Raw genomic sequence first — 24,592 nt, 5'->3', positions numbered from 1 at the left:
AGGGTAGATGATGCGCACACCTCTCTGAGCCCATTCGTTGGCTAACAAATCGAGTACCACCACACTAGACATGTACCCCCGGACACCAGCAGCTTTGTTTGGTTTGGTTTCTCAACCCCTTTTCCCTCCCTCTGCTCTCAGCGCTGCTTACAGGAGTCTTTATCACCTGTGGCAGGAGCTGCAGTGGGACATGCTCTCGTCATTCAGGGAAGACGGTGCTGGCCCCTCCATAGCCTCCTCTCTGGCCATCTTGGCTGTGCCCCTCCTCTTAGAGCACAGCAGGATTCAGAGCGACAGGGAAAGAGGATGCCAGGTTTGGGCATTGATGGCTGCTCTCTTTATCCTTACAGACTGAGCCCAGGGCTGGTGGGGTTTGCTGTCATCCTGCATCTCTTCACTCTCATTCTTCTTGGCCATCTTACAGAGCTGCACAGAACTCTTGGGGTGCTCCATCTGGCCCTGTTCAAAGCACCCCTCTGTGTATATGATCTCACTCCTACCTCTTTCAAAGATGTAGCACTAGAAGGGTCCATACTCTCTATGAAGGATCTTCAAAAAGGTCATGACCAATCTATGCATAGTTTTCAAAAATACTTTGCACTATAATGAGTTCCTTTTTTATTCTATTTTTCTTTCATGTTTTTAAGGTACTTTCAAATATATATAATATGTGTTTAGACACACACACACACATATATATATATATCTTTAGTTTTAAACTTTTGGGGATGTGACCCCAATAAATTACTTATTGTTTCTTTGCATTGTTGAGAAAAATGTGGTCCAGAGGACTTAGCTACTGGCTCTACTCCTACTCCTAACTGTGTTATCTCGGCCAAGTTACTCAGCTGCTCAAGCTTAGTTTTATCATCTATAAAATCATATTTATGCCACTCCCCACCCCGAGGTGTTTTGAGTAAAGGTATTCCTACCTGTAGACGTGTTAGGAGAACTTGTGATGTGTCCTGAGACTTCCACACGTTGACTGTGATTGTGGTCCAGCGCCTTTAAATTGTGTTGTCTTGGGCCAGTTTCTTAAGCTTTTTATGGCCTTGGTTTCCTGGTTTGAAAATGTGCATGGTAGGACTCACATCATAGAGAATTAAGTGAGCCACAGCATGGAAACTGTTTATCCAGACAAATGGAAACTGCTACATGCAAGTTCAATGTTGTAATTTTTAGGGGATGTGTTTTTGAAATAGTTGTTTGTTTGAGAGGCGGAGAGACAGGGAGAGACTCTCATCCTTTGGCTCACATCCCAAATGCCCTATTTGCCAGGCTAGGGTGGGCTCAAGCTAGGAACTGGGAAATTATTCCAAGTCTCCTACATGGGTGAAAGGTAGCCAAGTACTGGAACCATTGCTCCAGCCTTCCAGGGTCTAACAGGAAGCTGGGGCCAGGAGCCAGAACTGGGTGTTCAACCCAGGCACTCTAACAGGGGATATAGGAGTCTTTATGGGTATCTTAACCAAGCAGTCCAATGTCTATCCTCCTGTATTCATTCTTATTCAAATAGATCCTAATGAACTGTGATGGTGCCTCATCCAAAACCATCCAGAAGGCTTATATTTTGTTGCATTTTAAGAGGACATGTGTGTGAAAAACCATGTCTTTGGCTGCTTATGCATTTGTGCAGTGTGTACAGTTTTCCCATCTGAAGATAGACATCTCCTAGCTTTGATCTGTTCTGCCATCCCTGACCAGACATCTCAATCCAAATTATAGAAAACACACACGCACTCACACACACACATTACTTGAATGGGTTAAAGATGTGTAGGTGTGTGCTTTGACTGTTCATCTATCTTCTCAAAGCTCTGTCTTTTTGAAGTTGGTAACTCAAGGCTGGGGCAGGCAGCTCATAAATTGTGTATGTTGTGGGGGTGGAGGGGTAAGGGTGGTGGTGGGGAATCTCCTGCTTGGTGAAGGCAGAGTGTGAAGAGAGGGATGCATCAGATGCTAGACTTGTGACATGTGTCCAAGGGTGTTGTCCAGCTCAGCAGACTTGTGACTGGCCTCTTAGGACCTTGTACCTGCTAATGGGAGCAGGTTCCGCCACTGGGCTGAAGGACAGGATCCGCCGTCCATTTCACCGAGAGATAGAGGAAGAAGAAGCACGGCCAGCCTTTGGGTGGGACTGCGGTGGTCACTGGCTCAGTTTGCAGTTGTCTCCCACAGGACAAGCTGGTGAAATTCCATGAAACACAGGGCCCAGGAAACACAGCTCTTTTCCTTTTCTGATCAAGTGGCAGCCGGGCTATTGAACGTCATGATCGTCCCAGTCGTCCTTGTCACTTGGCCTCTGAGGCAGAGCCAGAGGCTTGGCAGTTCTAGGAAGTAATAGATCTCTTGGCCAGGGAGTGCAGTGGAGGACGGCCCAAGTCCTTGGGCCCTGCACCCACATGGGAGACCAGGAAAAGTACCTGGCTCCTGCCATCGGATCAGCGCGGTACGCTGGCCACAGCGCGCCAGCCACAGCGGCCATTGGAGGGTGAACCAATGGCAAAGAAAGACCTTTCTCTCTGTCTCTCTCTCTCACTGTCCACTCTGCCTGTCAAATAAATAAATAAATAAATAGATCTCTTACAGGAACATTGCGGGCGGTGGCAGCCCCCAGCCCTCCGTGCCTTCCTGAATCCCAGCATTTCCCCCTGGGTCAGCAGACTAATTTCTGGCCACAAGAGTGAACTGTGATGCCGCTGCTGAGTTGCTTTCATAAGCAAAGTTCCAAATGTAAAACCAAACAGCATTTGCCATTACCTTCTCCGAGCCACCAGGGCTGTTTTGAATTTGCTGCCCTTTTCAGGGATAACAGGATCAATTCACCTGCTCATGGTATCTCATATTAACACAATGTGGGGGATGATCTCTCTGGACTCATAACCTCATCATTGCCCAGCAATGTGCACTTGAAAATAAGTCAGTTGAAGGACATTGCAGGTTGTTAAATAATGTTCCCCACAAAAGCCCATGTCTACTCAGAGCCTCTCACTGTGAATGCTCCCCTCTACCCACACTGCTGTAATGAAAGACTGAGGGGTTTAACCAAGAGACGTTGATTTCTCACTCTTCTAGAGGCCAAGGAGTCTGACATCAGGGTGCCAGAATGTTGAGGTTCTGGTTCTAATTCTCTCTCCCTAGTTTGTGGGTGGTCATCTTACCATGTCTTCGGATGGCAGAGGGGAGAGAGAGAAGAGAGAAGAGAGAGAGAGGGGATCTGATGTCTTTTTATAAAAGCACTAATCCCATCATGAGGACCACCCTCATAATGTCATCACTCCCAGTAGGCCCCATCTCCAAACACTGTCACTTTGAGAAGTAGAATTTGAACGCAGGAATTTGGGAGATTAGACTTTCATAGCAGTGATCTTACTGTAAATAAGGTCTTTGCAGATGTAATTAGTTAAGGCTCTTGATGTGAGGTCACCTGGGATCTAGGTTGGATCCTCAGCCTAATGACCGGGGTCCTTACTGGAAGAGGGAGACATGCAGAGGAGGGGGCCATGCAGAGGTGGAGGCAGAGATAGGAGGTATGCATCTCAAGGCCAAGGCAGGCCAGGATTTTCAGCAACCACCAGAAGCTAGGAACTGGCCCTGGTAATACCTTGGTTTCAGACTTCTGGCTTCCAGAACTGCAGGGAATACGTTTCTATGTTTTTTTTTAACCACTTAACTGGTGATGGTTTGTTATGACAACTGCGGGAACTAATACAGAATTCTGTAAAATAGCCAAGGCTCTTCGGAGTCCTATTAGACTATTTCTCAAGTTACCATCAGATGGGACCCCTTGAGGAAGTCAAGAACATCAAGGTCACTGAGGGTGATGAAAGACTGAGGACCTGTCCTGAATTGAAGGAGACTGAAGGGATAATGGAGATAATGTAGTGTGTGATCCAGAGCGGATCCAGGCCCAGGCCAGGACGCTGATGTGGCCACTGGTGAAATTTAAGTCAGTCTATAGATTTGGTGATGGTATTGTCTCAGTGTTAATGCTGTAGTTTTGCTATTGGGAATTTAGAGAAGTTGTAGTTTTGCTTTAAGGAAGTATAGGAAAGTTAAGTGAAAGGTATTTGGGATTTTTGAAATTATTTTACCTTCTTGAAGTCAAGTTATTTCATAATGATAACTTAAACCTGTGCTATTATTGGTTTAGAGGAGAAAGATGGGAGAGAAAGAAGTTTGGGGCAGTTATCTTGTAAATGTGAACAATAGGGAGCTGGTTTGCATGTCTGTCTTCGTGATGAAAATACGGGTATTGTATGTGTTCATCAATGAGTTTCTCCCTACACTTGTGATAAAGTTATATTTTTTATATTAAGATGATCCCTTCCAATACTCTGGGCACTAGAAGTCTCACTCATGAAAACAGACCCTGGTACTCCTTCCTCCCCTCTGGAAAGAGGATGCTGTGCTGCCGTGACAGATCAAGGAGCTAGGGAAGGGGCACAGGAAGCTAATGCATGGAGCCAGAGTTGTGAGGGTGTTAGCCTGTGAGGTGTGCACACAGACTCCTACATGTCCACACAAACCAAGTGTCTTTCATAGACGGAGGAGGAAGGAGGGCAGTTTTATATCAGGAGCTTGACTGATCTCGATTACATGACCATGGCTTTTTTTTTTCTAATTTTTAAATTTTTAAAAAAATATTGGGGGTATTTTTTATTAATTAAGCTATTCCAGAGAAAGAATAACACTAATTTTAGAAGTTTTTTCCACTTCTTGCCACCCCCTTAGCCTCTACCCAGCGAGCTGTATGTTTGGTTTAAGATCAAAAGCCCCAGGTGAAAACCAATGCAGAATTCATTTGTTATTCTGCTCTCCCGCCACTTCGGGATGGAACTCAGCCTCCCTCACTTGTTCTCGAGGGTAGCCAGGGTGGCCTGTGGCCTCTATTCTCGTGGTCTAGTGAATCTGAAGTCCCCAACGGAGGAGTGGTCCTTCAAGAATCCCCTGCGTTTTGTTGATCAGAAAGTCTTTTCTTGTTCTTCTCTGTGGAACAATTAAATACGTTTTAGAATTTGCAGTTGTGCGTTCTTAATATATTCATCCTGAGATGCCTTTGTGCATCTGTTATATATTTCTGTGTTGTTTTTGCTAATAGTTTTGGAGAGATTTTAAGCATTTGAACTGTTTTTTCTCTCTTGCTTTAAAGACAATGTCTGGAGAATGTTAAGGCCCAAAGAGTTAATCAGTTTTTTGTGTCCCTCATTGTTCCTGACATAGCCCTCTGCTTTGAAGACAGAAGGGCCCATTTTCTCTTGTCCTTCTTCCTTTGCTGCTTAAAGAGACTTTGCATTAGTCAAGGGGCTGGGATAGACCCTCTGGTATGAATTTTTACTGATCCCATAAGCTAATTAACTATGCCTTATCTGTAATTCAGATGTGAGAGATAGGATCTCCATATATATGTGGTAAATGCATAATATGTTTTAGAGAACAACCTAAACTAAATAGCAATTTTTAGTGGCATGTTTGCTCTTCAATAGTTTTACCTTTTATGATGGGCTATCGTTTTGAAATAGACCTTATATCTTTCGTTATTGTTGTTCCTTCTTCTCCTCTGGTCTCATGATGACTATGCCTTTTGCATTTTGACCTTGTAATACCTGATTGGTATCATGAAATGTCCTTGCTTTGGGACGTCCTACAACTAATGTATCTTTCAGTGCTTATAAAAATTCATTATATTCTGATAGTGTGGATGCCATACAAGAAGCAGCAACAAGGCCGGCGCCGCGGCTCACTAGGCTAATCCTCCGCCTAGCGGCACCGGCACACTGGGTTCTAGTCCTGGTCGGGGCACCGGATTCTGTCCCGGTTGCCCCTCTTCCAGGCCAGCTCTCTGCTGTGGCCAGGGAGTGCAGTGGAGGATGGCCCAGGTGCTTGGGCCCTGCACCCCATGGGAGACCAGGATAAGCACCTGGCTCCTGGCTCCTGCCATCGGATCAGCGCGGTGCGCCGGCCGCAGCGCACCGGCCGCGGCGGCCATTGGAGGGTGAACCAACGGCAAAGGAAGACCTTTCTCTCTGTCTCTCTCTCACTGTCCACTCTGCCTGTCAAAAAAAAAAAAAAAAAAAAAAAAAAAGAAAGAAAGAAAGAAAAGAAAAAAAAAGAAGCAGCAATAATAAACTTCTGTGTTTACTAGTTCATACACACAATAACACCAGGCTGTAGAGAAATCATCAAATAGAACAAAGGGTGAATTCATAGAGGATAAAGTTAAAACAAACACGTCTGGCACTGCGGCTCACTGGGCTAATCCTCCGCCTGTGGCGCTAGCACCCCGGGTTCTAGTCCCGGTTGGGATGCTGGATTCTGTCCCAGTTGCTCCTCTTCCAGTCCAGCTCTCTGCTGTGGCCCGAGAAGGCAGTGGAGGATGGCCCAAGTGCTTGGGCCCTGCACCTGCATGGGAGACCAGGAGGAAGCACCTGGCTCCTGGCTTCGAATCGGCACAGCACCAGCTGTAGCAGCCATCTGGGGAGTGAACCATTGGAAAGAAAATATTTCTCTCTGTCTCTCTTTCTCACTATCTAACTCTGCCTGTCAAAAAAAAAAAAAAAAAAATTAAACAAAAATCCTGACTTGGATACTAGCTATATAGATGGCTTGTCTTATGTGCAATTAGTTGCTATAATGAAATTACTCATCAAAGATTGTAGAACTCCATAATGTTTGAGGAGGTTTCATTGATTTTCTCTGTATTCCTGGCAGTTTGAAACAGATTACAAATGAATCAAATGGGTTACAGAGGTTAACCTCATGATACCAAATTTTGGCATCTATATTTGCTATACATCTATATTGGAATCAATTTATCTGTACAAATATGAAAATAATAACATTTAGACAATGAAAAGATTTGTTTATTTATTTAATTGAAAGGCAGAGTGACAGACCAAAAGGAAGAGAGAGACAGGGACAAAGAGATCTTCTATCTGCTGACTCTGTACTCTGTGGCTGCAGGATCCCGAGCTGGACCAGCCTGAAGCCAGGATCCAGGAACTCCATTTAAGTCTCTCATGTGGGAGCCAGGGACTCAAGTATTTGGGCTCTCATCTGCTGCTTTTCAGGCACATTGGCAGGGAGGTGGATTCCTGGTAGAGCAGCCATGTCTTGAACCAGCGCTCTTGTATGGAATGTGGGCTTTCCAAGCAGCAACTTAACCACATACCCTGCCCTTGGACCACTCAGAATTTTAATAAAGCATTTTGAAACTGTGCCTTAGAAGCTTGTTCTTATTTAAACAGTGCCTGTTAAAATCTGTAAGTAGCTTTGTGCTTGAAGGTTTTTGCAGCTGAACTTCCATTCCTGAAGGCCCACATGAGCAGAACATCATTTTGGCAGCAGCTGGCTTCCTCCTTTTTTGGTGTAGTTCCTGTTGAATATGCATGGCCTGGTTAGTTTTATTTTAGTCTCAGTAACATTGTTTCTTCTTTTCCATTGTTATTTGTAGGATGTAGTCAGCTAGACTTGCAGCAATAGTTCCCATGCAGCACTTATTTTTCTCTTCTTTGATTTTTTTTTTCTTTGCATCCCAAGAGATCTGTGTTTTGCAGTACACTTTCTTTGCTAGTGATTGATAGATTTCCCTCTATGAATGCCAGGATAATTCCTCGTATACAAGTATGGTATGGAAGTGTTTCACCTGAGAAATGATCTTGCCAAATTTAATTTTTTTAACTTAATTATTGACTTTGTGCGGTTCTTAGGTCCCCTGAGTTTCATGATGACTAAAACCTGAAGGATGTGTTTATGATTTGGTGCTCTTACCTTCCTCTTCCCAACAGTAGCATCCTGACGTTCTTTGGAGAACTGATTTTCATGATGGCTGGGCTGGAATCCAAATCCAAGGTTTGATAGGTTTAAGCTGATGAGCATGTCCCATCATCTCCCTGTGCTGATCCGTTCAGGGATGGGTGTACAGTGGTTAAAGTCAATGAAAAGACCCCTTATTCTGCCCATGGGTAGAGTAGGGAATAGATATGTGGCCCCATGATGAGAAAGGCTGGAGCTACTGGGGCAGGGGCTATAGGGAAAGGCTGGGGTGTGAGAGGCCAAGGCGTTGAGGATGAAGCCAACTCTTTGGATGCCGAATAGAAACAAAGAAACCCAGTGATGAAGCTGTGGGAAATCTCCAGACCAATCCACCCTTTTTACCTCTATGGGACATTATTTTTAAAGGTATTTTGAGTAGGGCATTTGGTTTCTTAAATTTAAAATATTCCCAGCTTGAAGAAATAGACAATGTATTGCCATTAGCATGATAGAAACTTTGATAAGTAGCTTCTCCTTAAGCAACTCTGTGGGTTAATTATTGCTCTCCATTTCTTCTCTCATCAACAAAGCACTTTGGGTGGGGTACAGAGTGTTCTCAATGAACACAGGTAATAAACCACCCCCAGTACACAAAAGGCCCTGGCCCTGCAAGTGAAAGTTAGCCAAGTCCTAAGAGAACAGTGTCTAATATATTATTTTTAGTATGATTCCTTGCTTGAATCCTTTTTAGTTAACCAATCAACTGTGCATTTTGATGACATCATGTATCAACACACACACACACACACACAAACCACACACATGTCAGTGACTTCCATTCTCTGTCAAATGGCATGGGTTATAGTATCATTCATCTTGGTTTGCCTAAGATAAGACCAGTTTAGTTGTTTCAGTGAGAAGTTAACAAAAAAGAGCCCCTTTCACTCTCAAAAGTAATCCAGTTTGGAAGATAAATTATGTAGTCATCCTGCTTGTATATAATGTAATTAAGCCTATATCTGGTGTTTTAATTCATGAGCCATTTATGTGACAAGAGGAGGGGACCTTTAAGCTTATGTTCTTGACACTCAGGTGTGAGGAGTTAGTGTACATGAACTACAAAACATCCCTAAACTGAATCATCCCATTTCATTTAATTTGGCTCAACTGCTGTTGTTCAATAAGCCAAAGAAATAGTTGATAGAATTTGCAGGGTGAACGAGATCTAGTGGAAAGACAACTGGAGTCTCCTTGTTAATAGTCCTTGGCCAACATTAGTGGGGGATTGGCATCATTCCTAGTGTGTATCATGTTATTTGGAAGGAGTTTAAACTTCCAGTGGTACAGTTTAGGGGGTTTACAACCTGTAGATCTTCATGAAGTCGGGCACCAAGAGCAAATGTTTCAAGTGTTCTAGCCCTGTGAACTGCTACCCTGGCTCTGTGCACATCAAAACCACCTCCACTCCCAACTGTTTTGCTTCCTGGAGTCTGTGAGGGGTGGGCTTTCCCTGATATTCACAGCAGAGGACATCTTTCCAAACTCTCAGGATTGCTTCTGATTCCTCCTTATAATGCCCTATAGGGATAGAGCTAAAAATTTTCTTTGTTAGGTGAACACATTGACAGTTTCCATGTTACGGGCACTCAATGGCTTCAGCAGTTAGTTTCAGAGCTGGTAGACATAGAAGATATACAAGTATTTACATGTTGTTAAGAAGGTCCATTTTCCTTGTGCGATAGTGGGACAGCAGTTCCTGATCCAGCGAGGATGTTGCATCTGCACTACCCTCAATGAGACCATCCCCATTCTTGCCTATTGTCACTACTGCAGTGAAATCAGTGACGGCATAGTTATGGGCAGGACTTCACGCTAAACACAGCACGCCGGCAGTCTGTAGTTCTCTCGAGGTGCACCTCAAATGTCCCTTGTGTTGGACCTTGCCCTCCAGCTGGCCCCTCATCCCTTCCTCCTCCCCAGCTGCCTTTCACCCCACCTCTGCAGTCTCTCTCACACACAAGACAGATTTTTAGGTTGGTGCCCCTGTGACAGATGTTATGAGCAGTGCATAATATAAATTCCAATTATACCTCAATGAAGCTATTAAGCAAAGTGAATTCCTTTCCCTTGTCCCTGTGTGCCCTACCCAGGGCCACAGTTGAGGCTGGATTTAAAGCTCTACCTTATCTCTCCAAAATAAACTCCCTCTTGGAGGCGGGAAAGCCAGTTCAGTGGCCTCTGGTGTTGAAAACAAAAGAGTAAACTTCAACTTGGCCCCATCTCCTTTAGTAATGTCGGTGATTCGCTTCTCTGCCTGCGTGTGAGGTCTGGGCTAGCGGCTCAGAGATGGCTGCTTCCCTCTGCAGCTCCTCTGATCCCTGTGCCTTCCCAGTCCCCGGGCCAGCTCTTGCTTCTCCAGCGCGTAGCTCTCTGTCTTCTCCCCAACAGTATCCCTGACAGCGCCTTAATTGCTACATGCATTTATACAGTTCCCTGGCAATTATATTTCAGCCCCTGTCAGGGTACCTGCTAGCCTCGGGGCTGTGTTTATATTAAATATCAATAAAAAGCTGATAACATCAGCCCGGATGGCAGGCTCACAAAATCATATTTTACTGGGAGCCAGGCCTGTCTGGAGAATGGAAGGCAGGGATGTTTAAATTTCCTTCCGTCTTTGGGAAGGTGAAAATGAGTGAACCTCAGAAATGGTTCTTACTCGGCCCCGGGTCCCCTTGCTGGCTGGGCTGCTTTACTGCCTGTGATCTGTCCCAGCATCACTTCTCTCCTGAGTCGTTTCTTTGTGGGCGCCTGCTCCCCCGCGGAGATAGGTCAGCCCTTCCGATATCATAATGATGTTGCCAGTGCTTGTTGGGGGAAAATTAGGCTTTGCTTTGATGACAGGGGTTGAGACAGAGGTCAAGGGCTACGTGTTCTGAGTCACACCCCATTTTCCATCTGGATGCTGGCACAAGACAGAAGAGACCTGCAGGCCCAGGTGCAGGAGCTCTGCATTCGAGTCAAAAGCTGGACCAGCATGTATTTAGCAAGCACAAACTCTGTGGACGCCTCTAGCATCTCTCACTCTGCCCCATCCTGTCTTCCTGAATGACTGCAGTAGCCTCTAGCCAGCCCCCTCTGCCCCTGCCCTCCTGCTCCTTACCGGTTACTCTCCTAAAGCCCAAGGTGAGTACGTACTCTCACTGAGCCCCCTGCAGGGGCCTCTGCTTCTCTTGAGATGAGAGCGGACTGCTGAGGAGGTTGTGCAAGGCCCTGCTTGGTGCCCCTCACCCTACTTCCCGCCCTCGTCTCCTTTTTATTCCCTGCATTCCAGGCATTTAAACTGACTATGACTCTGCTAGGACCACTCTCTACCCTTCCCCCACACCTACAAAATGCCTGTTCATTCTGCAGACTCTAGTTATCCCCTCCTAGAGTGTACATAAATCCTAGCATGTGCTGGGCACACAGTAGGCATTCAGTAAATATTTTCCAAGTGAACAGATTAGTTCCTATTACCTCCAGTACAGTTACTAAATGCTTTGAGGGGTGCTGGAAAATGTAACATCATTTATATCCTTTAAATGAGCTGTTGAATAGTAGGAGGAGCTACAAGAAATAAAACAAGTGCAAAGCAAACAAAGCAGAGCCTGGATCAGATAGGCCAGGGTGCAGATGTGGGTGCACATTGGGAAGGGGTGTGGACTTGGGTTCAAGTTGAGCGTGGCATGGCTTCTAGTCTCAGACACAGGGGTTTGTCTGAGCTGTGATGGGTGAGTAGGAACTACTGATGCTTCTGAGACAGGGTAGGCATTTAGGCTGTGGGCTGCAGTACAGATTTGCAAGCCCGACTCTTGAATTTCAGGGAGCCTCTGCGTGTCCTGCATAGCTGGAGCTGTTCTTGTACTTGACGGTGGGAAAAGGGTGACCCTGTACTCCCATTTCCAAAGCTGTCCACGCTTGAAACAAAACCTCAGGCAGGAGGTGGCCTCTGGCTCCTCAGCTTTTTGCTAGTGACTACAACAGCAACTTAGTTAAGGGGGAAATGCCACATATCAAATGAGGTGTTTTAAATTTGTGAATGCCAGCAGAACTGCAATTTATCAAATGCCATTTTAGAACCAGAAGTCCCTTGAGCTTTGTTGTCTTCATTCGAGAGCATGTTAACCAAGCCTTTGTGCCTTGAGGATGCCATTTCTGCACGCAGACCCCAATTCTGAACGCTGACGGTGATGGAGCAGTCTCCTGGACTCAGAGAGGCACTTTGCCTTAGTTCCTGGCACTGTCTTCTCATCCATCCTGCCCTCTGCAGCTCACACACTTGTCCCGAGTACCAAGTGCAAAGTTGTCACATGACAGCCACCTTGTAGTCTCCTCTGGAGATCACCCACTTCATTTGGTTGTTGACGGCCGGGGATACACAGTGTGCTCTGAGCCATGTGCTACCTGGTCTGCCTCCCACCGTGTCTCCTGTGCCACTCTGTTCCCCTACGTCCTGTTCACTGTCTGGTAGACAAAAAATAGTGTTGACGGCCTCTGCTCAAGTCCTCCACCATCTGGCGGTTTGTGCAAGGAATTAACTTGGCTGACCTCTGCCTTGGGCAGTGGACTTTACAGCTTTGAGGATCATCTCCTCATCTGTGAAACAGGGCTGGGAGGGGTAGTTCGTAACTGGAAAGAGCCATGCACTACATATGGCATTGTAAATGGTCCATAAATGGCAATCTCTGTTGCTATCATCCTGATCATTGTCGTTATTTGATTTCTATCATGTAATTTTCTTCTTAATACTTCTGACAGATGCTTCTGAGTGACTCATTCTAGGAAAACAAGAAAGAAGAGATACAAGTTTCCGCACAAAATTTAAGAACTATTAAGGGGAGAGGATTATTTAAAGTTGATACATTTGAAGGGGAAGAAGTATCTAATCATTGATATGAAATGTCAATGGGGAATTAACCTTGAAGTCTAACACACTGAGGCTTTGGACTGAGGAAGTCTGGAGCATTCTCTGAGGTTTGCCAAACCAGTTGCTTCCCAACTCCACCCAGAGTGGATCAGCATTGGATCAAGAAACCTCCCTGTCCCTCTGATCCCAGGGCTGCCTGCCAGGAGTTAGTTCCAGCTTTGTGAAAAGCAACCTTCATTTAATAACTGGCGTATTACTAGGCTTAGAGGAAGGGTGAATGTTTGGCAAATAAACCTATTTTTTTTATAATTCAGCACACATTAAGTAGTATTTTCCAATAGATATAAGTGCTTGATAATTAGCATCAAAGCTATTCATTATTTAATCTATGAGCTATTTAGAATGAATGGAAGAAATATCATTTGCTTGCTGAAATGAGAGACATGAAACGTATTCAACCATTCATTTGAATCCGGTCCAGCATGTGGCACTGAAGAATATTCCTGCATGGGCTCAGTCCCCTGCTCCCGGCATGATTAGACTATGCCTGGGGTAATTGTGTGCACAGCATCACACATCTTCAGGAAAGCTGGGATCCTGCCTCCAGCCCTGCTCCAGGCAGGAAATCCCTTCCTTCCAAGGGGCAACCCTTCCAGCCCACTGAGTCAGAGCATAGTCCTCTCCGTTACAACAATAGTTTCTGGGTAACGATAGTTTGTCTGTAATTCTATATTAGCTTCTAATTGTTCATGTTCATTCCGAGTCCCTAGTGTGGACCCATATTTTGTGGTAGGAAATGTTATGTTTAAATGATCACAGTTATGCTAATTTACTGAAGAATAAATGACAGTGGAAAAAAAAATCAAGTGTGTATCATATGACGCTGAGGTCTGGCGAGGAGACTCCGGCACTAAGGCTTCCACGCAGATGCTGATTGCTCATCCCAGGAAGAGGAAGTAGGCTGGGCTTGCCGCAGATTTCAGGAAAGAAATCTGATGGAACCATGAGTAAAGCATGATGGGAGCTGGCAGGAATGCAGCTCAGATGATGTGTCCTTGGCAGGAACCTTCACTGATCTGCTGAAATCCTGACTGTGGCTGCCCACTGCTCCAGTCCTGTGTGCCACACTGGGCCCGCGCCACACTCGCTTCCTTGCTGTTCCCCAGATCATCGGTTTCCTCCCCCACTTTTTGAACTTGGCTACCTCTTTACCTTCAAGGCTCTCTCTGGCCTGGGTGTTTAAAGTCTCACCTCTGGGAAGTGTCTCTCCTCTTCCCACACACAGGAACTCTGCATTCTGTTCTGTTTTACTTTCTTCATCACCCCTGTCTCTATGAGAAATCCTCCTGTGTTTGTCCAGTTTTTCTCTCCTGCTCAAACTGCAGTGTTAACTTTCTGGTCTGGTTCCCCGTGGACTGTGTCAAAGAGTAGATGCACATCAATGTTCACTGAAGGAACTAATGAGTGAGATAGCACCGCGCCTTGCCCTGATCACTGAGGGAAGGGAGGAAGAGACCTCAGTAAGGTTCCACCTGGACCAGCTAAGGACAGCCGAACTGCCCTCATGTAGTCCTGGGGCCAATGACGTCCCCTGGTAAGGGCTGGAGCCACCTCACAGCTCAGGGGACTCTCAGCCTTGTCCCAGCAGCCATGTGTCTTCTGAAGAAGGAAACGCTGGGTCTTAGGGAACTAAAGTCACCAGCTAAAGGCCATCAACTGCCAAATGTCACTGAGATTTCAGATTTGGATCCTGACTCTAAGCCTGAATTCCAGGCTGTTCGGCTGCGCTGTGAAGGTGTTGCTAGCGACACCAGATACAGACAACAGAGGGCCGTATGTATTTATTATTGATTTCCTTTCAATGAATGGAGCCACAGCCAATATTTATGAAGCATTTTGCATGTGCTGATTGCTATGCTAAGTGTTTGGCATCCTGTTCATTCACTTGGGCCCACGAGAGATGATTGTCTCTGGTAGGACTCAGGAGAAAGAGCCTGGTGGTTAGAATGATGCGATGAGGGCCTGCGTTTTTCAAAGATGCGGAATGAAAATGGAAGAGTGAGAGAGAATGTGTCAGGCAAGTGAGCAGAGAAAACATTGACCACATATAACACAAGGAGAACCCATGTAACAGGGCGTGAACTCAGGAGAGCAGTCAATGGCTAGAAATAAAAGGAGGGAACCACAGAAGTGATTTGTTGTTGGGTTATTTGATACACTGCAAGGACAGATGAGGGATGTATAAGACACTCTTGAGATATGAATTGCAGATTTATCATAAAGGTGGTGTGGGACTCTTATTCTCCAAACATCTGCTAGCAGTCTGCTCTATTAAAAGCTAAACATTTGATAAATTCTTGACTAGCATCAGAGGTAGTTTGCAAAAAAGTTATTTACTTATTTCAGAAACAGAGAACAAGCTCCCATCCACTGGGTCATTCCGTAAAAGCCCATGGCAGCTGGGGTTGAAGCCAGGAATTGGGAATTCCATTTAGATTTTCCATGTGAGTGGCAGGAACCCAATTACTTGAGCCATCACTGCTGCCTCCCCGAGTCTGTATTGGTTGGAAGCTTGAGTCAGGAGCCAGAACAAGGAATCGAACCTAAGTACTCTGATATGGGATGCAGTTGTCTTTACCAGCATTTTGTTGGCTAGATTGAGTGCCCACCATGGGAAGAATTGAATGTCTTAGGATGTACAGGAGGGAGAACTGCTATTCCTGAACTTCAGTGTAACTAACATGAATAACAAGTTAATGTGTATTGGACAGGAATGTTGCAAGAAATGCCCATATTTTCCTGGGGTTTGTTTTATTGAACAGAGAATGCTAGGCATTGACACATGTACCAGATATTAAGGTAAATTGTTTTAATCCACTTTGGTACATTATAGGTAGGGCCCATTGACAGGAGTCATAAAAATATAATGCAGACATGAAACTCATAATTGTTCCCGTAAAGGAAAAATGTTTGAAGGCCTTTAAGCATCCTTCACTAGGTAAAAGTCTTGTTCTTACTAAGCTCATATTTTAAGAAGATATGTATAAATCATGAAATACGGGTATATTGTAGTGGATCATTGAGGAAGTACATGTCCTGATTCAAATAGTGGTTCTCTCAAAATATGTCCAAGTTCTGACCTGGGAGTGTGCCTTATTTGGAAAACAGATTTTGCAGATGTAATTAACCGAAGGATCTTGAGATGAGGTCATTCTGAATTTTGAGTGGACCCTAATGACTGGTGTTCTTTTTTTTTTAAGATTTATTTATTTATTTGAAAGGTAGAGTTGGGGGGGAGGGTCTTCCATCTGCTGGTTCACTCCCCAGATGGCCGCAACAGCCAGAGCTTCACCAATCCAAAGCCAGGAGCCAGGAGCTTCTTCTGGTCTCTCATGTGGGTGCAGGGGCCCAAGGACTTGGGTCATCTTTCACTGCTTTCTGAGGCCATAGAAGTAGAGCAGCCGGGACTTGAACCAGCATCCATATGGAATGTTGGCACTGCAGGCGGCGACTTTACCTGCTGCGCCATGGCGTCAGCCCCCTGGTGTTCTTTTGAGAGAAAGGAGAAGGTGATTTGACATGAAGATGCAGAGTGGAGATAAGGCAGACTGAGATAATGAATCTACAAGCCAAGGACTACCAAGGGTTTCCCAAGAGCACCAGAGGCGTGGAGGTCCTTCAGAACCTCCAGAGGGAACTGATTTTGGATGTCCAGGCTTCACAAACTAAGAAAGAATAAGTTTCTGTGTATGGAAGCTGCCCCGTTGGTGGTGCTTTGTTACAGCAGGTGCAGGAAGCTGAGATAGGAGCGTAAGTCCCTCAGGAGATCGGAGATATAGGTAGACGCCAACAGCTCAGATGAATCCGTCTCTTAGAAAATCCTACATGAAGCAATGGGGGTTTTTAAACATATATGGAAATAAAAAAATGAAGCAAATGGTAAGCCTGCTACTTGGGAAGATGCTGTCTTTTCATAAATAACCAGAAAAAGAGCTGATTTCCTCAGCCACCACAGAATTAGCATCAGGTCGGAGAGCTGGTGCACACCCCAGTGCAACCCTGCCCCTCCTCAGGAGCCAGGGGGAGGGCATGGGGCCTGGCTGAAGTACAGGGTGGGCAGCATGGACTGACCCTTGGGCTGCTTCACTTTCACCCTCTGTCACTGATGTTGGGAAAGCTGGTTTCATGTTCAGTATTTTTGTTGTTGCTTTTTGCCTACATAGTTTGATGAATGCTCCATGTGATTCTTCAGTCTCATGAATGACTGTAACCATGGACAGTCACTGTAGGTTTTCCCTTCCAGGAAAACTGCTTGCTGAAATCAGCAGGAAGTGTTGTTTCAAATATTGGATCAGGTAGGGGGGTGTAACACAGCCCCCATTTTTAACTAGATCACACACACACACACACACACACACACACTAGTGAATCTACTTTTCTTGTTCACCATGCCCTCAGAAAATTGTGGCTGCCCTTTCTTAAAGAGGCGTAATTTCAGAGAAGGTTTGGTGTCCAAATGAAGCAGGTGGAGCCATCCTCAGATGTCTGAAGATTCTCACGGTTCCACAGGAGTCACCCCTAGGTTTATAGGACTTCATGCAGGGATGAGCAGCCTTTTTGACCCATTTAGAAACTAGAACTGTCTAATTGGACCAGCACCACATTGCCACATTCAAGAAAAAAGGATTAGCTAGCTGAAAACCATTTGATATCTCAATGGGTTGAGGCAGTGAGTGAGTGAAATGGAAGTTTGCTTCTAATTGTGGAAGGTTTTTATACGACATAATTGAGGTCATTGGTGGGGGCAGAAGCCATGGGTTTTTTGGTGTCATTATTGTATTTGCATCTTTGTGGGATAATTTAAGTGGCTTTTTGCAGCTCAGAGTGAGTCACAATAATTACTAGCAAGCTTGGACAGGAACAAGAAAGGGCTTCATTTTCCCGGGCTGTGACGATAAAATCTTTCTCAGAATTACACTGTGGTAAAAGGTTGAGTTGGTCATCTTCGTTTTCCCAGGCTATGATGTGGTTTATCGTAGTTTACAAGAGTTAGTGTGTTTACTCTCGAGATAGAAGTTAGAATCCTGATTGCCTGAGATATCTCAAAGAGTAAAGCAGGCTGGAGTTAAGACAGGAGACCAGGCCGCTGTCTGCCATTTTGGTCAGGCGCCATTTTGTGGCCCTGCCTCAGCGTGACCCAGGTCGCACCATGGGAGCAACCCAGCTGTGGAGGGGCCGGTGGTTGTGGAGGGACCGGTGGTTGTGGAGGATGAGCCGTGTGCTCTGGGGGCCAAAAGTGAGTGCGTTGTCAGTGAACCTGGTTTCTGTGAGCTCATGGGTTTCCTGTGCAGCTTGCGGCCTGGAGTGACCCCTCTGTTCTCATCCCTCCTGCCTGTGTGGAAGTGAGGAATGAGGGCGGCACTGTGGGATTGCTGGGATTCAGATTCCCGTGGGGAGCTCATCAGAGCGTGCTGGATGCTGGGCCGAGGGAGTGCGTCCCCTGATGGCTCTGTGAATGCCCTTTGCTCTTAGCTGTTCTCTCCCAGTGCGTTTCACCTTCCCAGCAGCCTCCTCTGATAAGTATCGCTGTACCCATTTTACGAATAAGGCAACTACAGAAACTCCGGCTCTTGACAGATGAGTGCTCTTAGGAACACCCCTAACCTCCTGGGACTGCAGTTCCACTCCCAGGGGAGGGAGGACAACCACGGGACCTTCCCTGGAGGGCTGTTGTGGAAGGTTGGAGGTGAGGCGCACACCATGCCTTGCTCCAGGGCTGGGGGCGGTGAGCACTTCGCCTCCTCCTCTTCCGGAAACAGATTCTCTCCTGGTGGTGTGCCTCGCCCTCCTCCTTCTAGGACAGGATAGCGAGCTCTCCTCGAGGAGCAGAATGTTGCAGAACATGCCATCATTTTGGAACAAGAGATTTAAATAAATCAAAAAGTGCCCTGCCTCGGAGCGTCCCTGCGATCCCTCTCTTTGCGCCAGTGTGGGAGAAATACGAGGGGGCTTCAGAAAGGTCTTGGGACTGCAATTAAAAGATAAGTTAATTTCGGTGCCAAAATTTTTTTGAAATCCATGGCTAGGAAAAGCCTTCAAATTGTTCATAGAGATGTGTGTTATGAGCCCTATGCATGGATTTCAAAAATTTTTGCAGCAAAATAATCTTGTTTTTCCTTTTTTGTTCTCATTTTTATTTTATTTTTAAGAACTTATTTATTTTTGGTTTTTACAGATTCAATGTAGTTCCTAGATCAATTCCAAGACAATAATGATAGTCTCTTCCTCCCTCCCTCCCTCTCCCTTTTTCCCCCCCTTTTATAATAAGACATGTTTAATTTACATTACAGTTAGGGAGTTAATGCTCCACCCAATAAAAAGTTTAGCAAGTAAAAAGCAGAAGGACCCTAGTTCAGTGGGAATATAGGCAAGGGCGATAGAATAATCAAACAGAAAAATGATCATTTCACCCATATGCAGTAGATTTTAAAGTAATCACAGATCATTAAAACTGTAGTAGTATAACATTCTTAATCAGTGGTTTGACAAAGGTGTAAAACAAAGGAAATTTTACTTGAGAGGTAGAGAGATACGGAGGGAAGCAGGGAGGGAGAGAGACTAAGAAAGCACTCCCATATACACTGGGTAACTGCCCAAATGCCCTCAAATTCTGGGGTTGGACCAAAAGTAAGCAAGGAGCTGAGACCTCGACCCAAATCTCCCAGGTGAATGATAGGAATCTAATTTCTTGACCCATCTTAACTGCCCGCCATGGTCTGATGCTAAGGGAGCTAAAATCAGAAACCAGAAGTGGGTATCAAACCCAGGTACTCTGATTTGCATTGTGGGTATCCTAACTTGGTACCTTAACTGCCCTGCCCTTGGGCTTTAATCTATGAACTAGAGATGAGAATTATCTTTGGACTACTAAGGGTGAGAACAGGAATTATGCTAATGGGTTTGTAGGACAGAAGAGCAAATGATTGGTATCTGGCAAACAACCTTTGTTTTATCCCTCTTTCCTCCGCCCCCTCCATCCATCCCTTCATCTGTCCATGGACCTACTGAGATTTCTGATGTGTGCTCGTCAAAAAGGTGCAGTGAAAAATCATTAAGAGGTGGTCTCTGGCTTCATGAAGGAACAAAAGTGGAGAGATTTATTTGTATCATTGTATAATCAGTTATATTATTCTGTTATTTTTTAAAAAGCATACTTCTCAAGATAGGAGAAAAACTGTAGATTTTGTGAGGCTGAAAGTTACCAGGAAAGGGAAGGTGCCTCTCAACTAAGGTGCCAGCTGTGGAGACTGCAGCATGACTGGAAGGGCACGGGCGGGAGGGGAGACACGGCACCTGGAATTCCCAGAAGGCGAACATTTCCTGAGCTGTCACTTTCTACACCATCTCCTGCAGGACGGGCCCCTCTTCCATCTGCCATGCCATGGCGGGGGGGGGGGGGGGGGGGTGGTGCCTGGGAGATCCTGTTTCACTTTGATGTCTAACACTCCTCTCTCTCTTCTTTTCAGACCCTGCGATTGTCAATGGGGTTTATTGGTCTGAATCCCTCAACAAGGTTTTTGTAGATAACTTTGACCGTGACCCATCGCTCATATGGCAGTACTTTGGGAGCGCAAAAGGCTTTTTTAGGCAGTATCCAGGTGAGTATTCCTGTGTTGACAATTATGACTTAGATGAATGATCCTGAAATATTTTTCTTTAGGGTTCAGGGTTATATTTCTCTCCCTTACCATAGAAGAAAAAAATGAAAGGTGAAGTTAAAATCTGTTGTTAGGGCGTGGGATAGAAATAGCAGGGTGTTGGCGTGTGCACATGCACATGGTACACATACTTACACACACATGGCATTGATCACAGAACCTCTCTTGGGTATTCCGTAGCTTCAGGATCTTTCCTGATAGAGTCACTGGTACAGTTGCTGCCCAAAGTAAAGAATGTGCGTGTGCAGTCCTTCTGGGCGAGTGTTTGGATTTCTATCTCTTACTGCTACTATTGATGCTATTGTTATCTGGGAAAAGAACAACTCATACTTAGGCAGATTAAATTCATTCTAAAATGTGCAAGAGGGGCCGGTGTTGTGGCATAGCAGCTAAAGCTGCGACCTGAAGTGCCAGCAACCCATATGGGTGCTCGTTCTAGTCTTAGCTGCTCTACTTGTGATCCAGTCGCCTGCTAATATGCCTGGGAAAGCAGTGGAAGATGGCACAAGTACTTTTGCCCCTGCACCTACATGGGAGACCTGGAAGACGCTCCGGGCTCCTGGCTTCTGACCAGCCCAGCTCTGGCTATTGCAACCATTTGAGGAGTGAATCAGTGGATGGAAGATCTCTCTCTCTCTCTCTCTCAAACTCTGCCTTTCAAATAAATCTTTGACAAAAAATAATAAAAATTTTAAAAAGGTGTAAGAATAGAAGATTTGAATGTGGGTGTCCCCAAACCAGAGCTGAATCCCCATGGAGGAGGAGGTTGAAATGGCCAAAGTCCATCTACTGACAGGAACGCCTCCACCGAGGCCAGCATCCTGGAGTGAGTGCATTTGTCAGAGTTTGTCCTTTAAGCCTTTGGAACAGGTGTTGCTTCTGGGGTCTTCCCAGGCTTCTGCTTTGCAATAGGATTTTAATTCTGATTTGGTTTGAATTTTAATTAAAAAGGGAAGTTTTAATTTTGCTTACAAGTTGTGAAAACAGGACTCGGGGCTGCAATTGTGCCAACATCACAGCTGTAGAAATTAACAAGCTCAACCTAAAAGAAGGGAAAAACACCCTGCATAATCTTGGAGCAATTAAGTGGAGTCTTTTATGTTTTCATTAAGTAAGACTAGGCACCTGATGTCTTCCCGCGCTGAGGCATGGGGACTGCCAGCCTCCACCTCGAGGAGCTGTCTGCCCCAAGCGCAGCATCTGTCCCCTGGTACTTGCCTACCGGGAGGTCTGCTCCGCCAGATTATTCCACATTTCCCAAAAGCTGTGTTCAGCAAGGCACACACGCTTCCTCCTGGGGCTCACAGCACTGTAAACAATAAACATCCTATTAGAGATAATGTTATCATAAGCAGTGGACGATTAAAGTTTCAGCATCACCAAATTGCAGTCTGCCTTGATAGACGCGACAGAGAGCAAACCTGTTCCAGCTGCTCCTGGGCTGTAGGCTATCCAGAAGCCACTGGATCATGAGGATTTGGATGTGGGGGGGACAGATTAGCAGAAAGCAGAAATCACCTGTCATAGCTACCAGCAAGAAGCCCTTAAGCCGTGGTCACAAGGACATTGGAGAAATTAGGGGAATCCTCAGAAATGGTGGATGTAAGGGGGTGGGGGTTCAGAGAACAATCGGCTAATATAATTCTGAATGTCAGATGATTCTGTCATGCCGTTTGGGGCAGGATTTTGAGTTTATAAAATGCCTGTATCTTTACTGTGTTACTAGAAACAAGTCACAGGCCTCCGAAGGCATTTCATGGCCCTGATAAGTGTCCCATGTTCTCTCAACTCTGCTTGGTTCTAAACACAGAGTCCATCGCTTGCCTCCTGGAGATCAAATGATTAGAAGAATGATTATTTTTGCTAGGATCGCCTTCATTTCTAGAAGCATCCTTGTGTTTCTAGAGTGGTAAAATAGTATAAATTAGTAAGTGTGCCTGTCCTTAAGTAGAGGGACTCTCTGCAATCTTATATAAGTGCATCCTGAATTCTGGCTTAGTACCAAGAACACGGTGAGATCATGAAGATAAAAATGGTGACCCAGACACGGGAGACCACTACCCTTATGAAGCAAGGATTCATTAGCAATTTGGATTGCAGGTGACAGAAACTCAGCTCTAGCTCACTCTAGCAGGAAGCATGTGTAGTAGCTGACATGATGTGAAATCTGGGAAGTGTGGTGCTTGGGGACACTGCTGGATTTCTTACTCCGTGCTATCATGAGGATTTTGAATCTTTACTCCTACCTCTCATTTTCACTTTCCTCTATTCTGACCTTGACTTCCTGGTGAGTGAACTTTTTGTGACAGGGAACATGGCTGTGGGTTTGCAGGACTTCTCACTGAGACTTTGAAGGGAGGAAAAAGTGCCTGTCCCACTAGTTTGGTCAAAAGTCCAGTGATGAGGCTGATCTGAATCACACACCCAGCACTGAAACCAGAGGGTCCTAGACGATGGGTTGTGTCGGCTGTCAGAAACCGTGGGCACTGTGGCCGTGCCATGAATGGATCCTAAAGGAAGCAGTGTTAGGGAGTTTACGCTCACTGTGGGGAGACAGGTGACCAGGTCATCACGATACAGCACATGTCCTGCTAAGATACGACAGACAGAAGGTGCTGAGGGGTCACCAAGAAAAAGCACCAACCCCCAGCTTTTGAGGATGAGGCCAGAAGAATTCTTGGAAGGAAAATCTTAGTAAGCATGAGCCTGGAAGCATGCCTGTGCTGATGTCAGTTTCTGCGTGGATTCACGCACAGGCCTCCACAAGTTCACCGGAGGTCCTCTTGGGCTGTCCAAGAAAACTCTTTGTGACAGTGGAAGTGTTCAAGATCTAGTCTGTCTAATATGGTGGGCTGCTGGCCACATGTGGCCACTGAGCACTTGAAATGTGCCCACAGAGGCCAAGGAATGAAACTTTGAATTTTAAGATTAATTAGTTAAAATTAAAAATTTTTTTTTGACAGGCAGAGTGGACAGTGAGAGAGAGAGAGACAGAGAGGAAGGTCTTCCTTTTGCCGTTGGTTCACCCTCCAATGGCCGCCACGGCCGGCGCGCTGTGGCTGGCGTGTTGCGGCCGGCGCACCGCGCTGATCCGATGGCAGGAGCCAGGTACTTATCCTGGTCTCCCATGAGGTGCAGGGCCCAAGTACTTGGTCCATCCTCCACTGCACTCCCTGGCCACAGCAGAGAGCTGGCCTGGAAGAGGGGCAACCGGGACAGAATCCGGTGCCCCAACCGGGACTAGAACCCGGTGTGCTGGCACCACATGGCGGAGGATTAGCCTAGTGAGCCACGGCGCCGGCCTAAAATTTAAAATTGAGCAGCCACATACAGCTGGTAGCTATGTAGGATAGTATAGTGGTGTAGGACAAGATGCTTGTAGCTTGACTTCCAGTTTTCATGGCACTGGCCTTAGCTTTTGGTGCGTGTATCAAGCAGGGGTCTCACTCTGTAGAGCACTTGTAGAGTGGTTCCTGCCTTAGGAAATGTGCTGACCTGTAGCCTGCAATGCTGAGCTGTCAGGCTCTCAGTCCTGTCTCCTGTATGTGGATATCTGGCCTGGAGATATTTGTTTTGTCCACCGCTATGTCACCTACACCAAGAAGAGTATATTGTGAATGCTCAATATGTATTTGTTGAATTCGTGAATCACTCAGGGGATCAAATTTTACCTGCTCTGTTTTTTCACATCATGTGAGTACAGCAGCCCTCCCTGCTCCAGTACAATAGAACTATTTCCTTGCTGGGGAGCTGGTCTCCACCTCTAGTCCAGTGGAGACCCAGTGACCCAATGGGAAGCTGGCATAAAAGCAACACTATAGAGCCATACCCTTTCTACCCAAATGCCCTTTCGACTCCACTGCCCGCCCTGACCTGGATACTGGGTAGTTGCCTTCTGTTGGCCATTACTCTGTACTGCCTCAGGACTGTTTCATTCTTGTTAGTAGAGTTCTCCAGGTCACCACCTTTCTGGAGGCAGATGACCCTACCTGCACAGTCAGCTCTCTTCCTGTGAGCCTTGAACCAGTTCATCATTTCACAGCCCTTTGTGGCACCCAGTATCTACCTGGCTACTAGGTAAGGCCACTAGTGCTGACTCGCACAGTCTAGTTTGGCCAGGTTGACACCTCCTTGTATCTACCCATCCTTACCTACATAGAGAGTACACATATGGTACATGTATATCATAGACAGATCAGTACCTGATCAAACA

At 45.8% G+C, this 24,592-nt stretch overlaps 1 protein-coding gene across 3 annotated transcripts in view; it reads left to right on the top strand.

The window, feature by feature from the left end:
• CACNA2D3 (calcium voltage-gated channel auxiliary subunit alpha2delta 3) overlaps positions 1-24,592 on the top strand; it is an 875,732-nt gene that overhangs the window by 373,159 nt on the left and 477,981 nt on the right. For all 3 annotated transcript variants that reach the window (XM_051851529.3, XM_051851528.3, XM_089305523.1), the window contains one exon: positions 20,188-20,319. In XM_051851529.3, coding sequence (XP_051707489.1) covers positions 20,188-20,319 — 132 coding nt within the window. The remainder of the gene's footprint in view (positions 1-20,187; positions 20,320-24,592) is intronic.

Source organism: Oryctolagus cuniculus, chromosome 10 (assembly GCF_051225735.1).
Source record: "Oryctolagus cuniculus isolate XC-2025 breed Fujian yellow rabbit chromosome 10, ASM5122573v1, whole genome shotgun sequence".
Classification (NCBI taxonomy): Eukaryota; Metazoa; Chordata; class Mammalia; order Lagomorpha; family Leporidae; genus Oryctolagus; species Oryctolagus cuniculus.
Note: the sequence above shows the minus strand (reverse complement) of the source record. Positions and strands in the feature narration are given on the sequence as shown.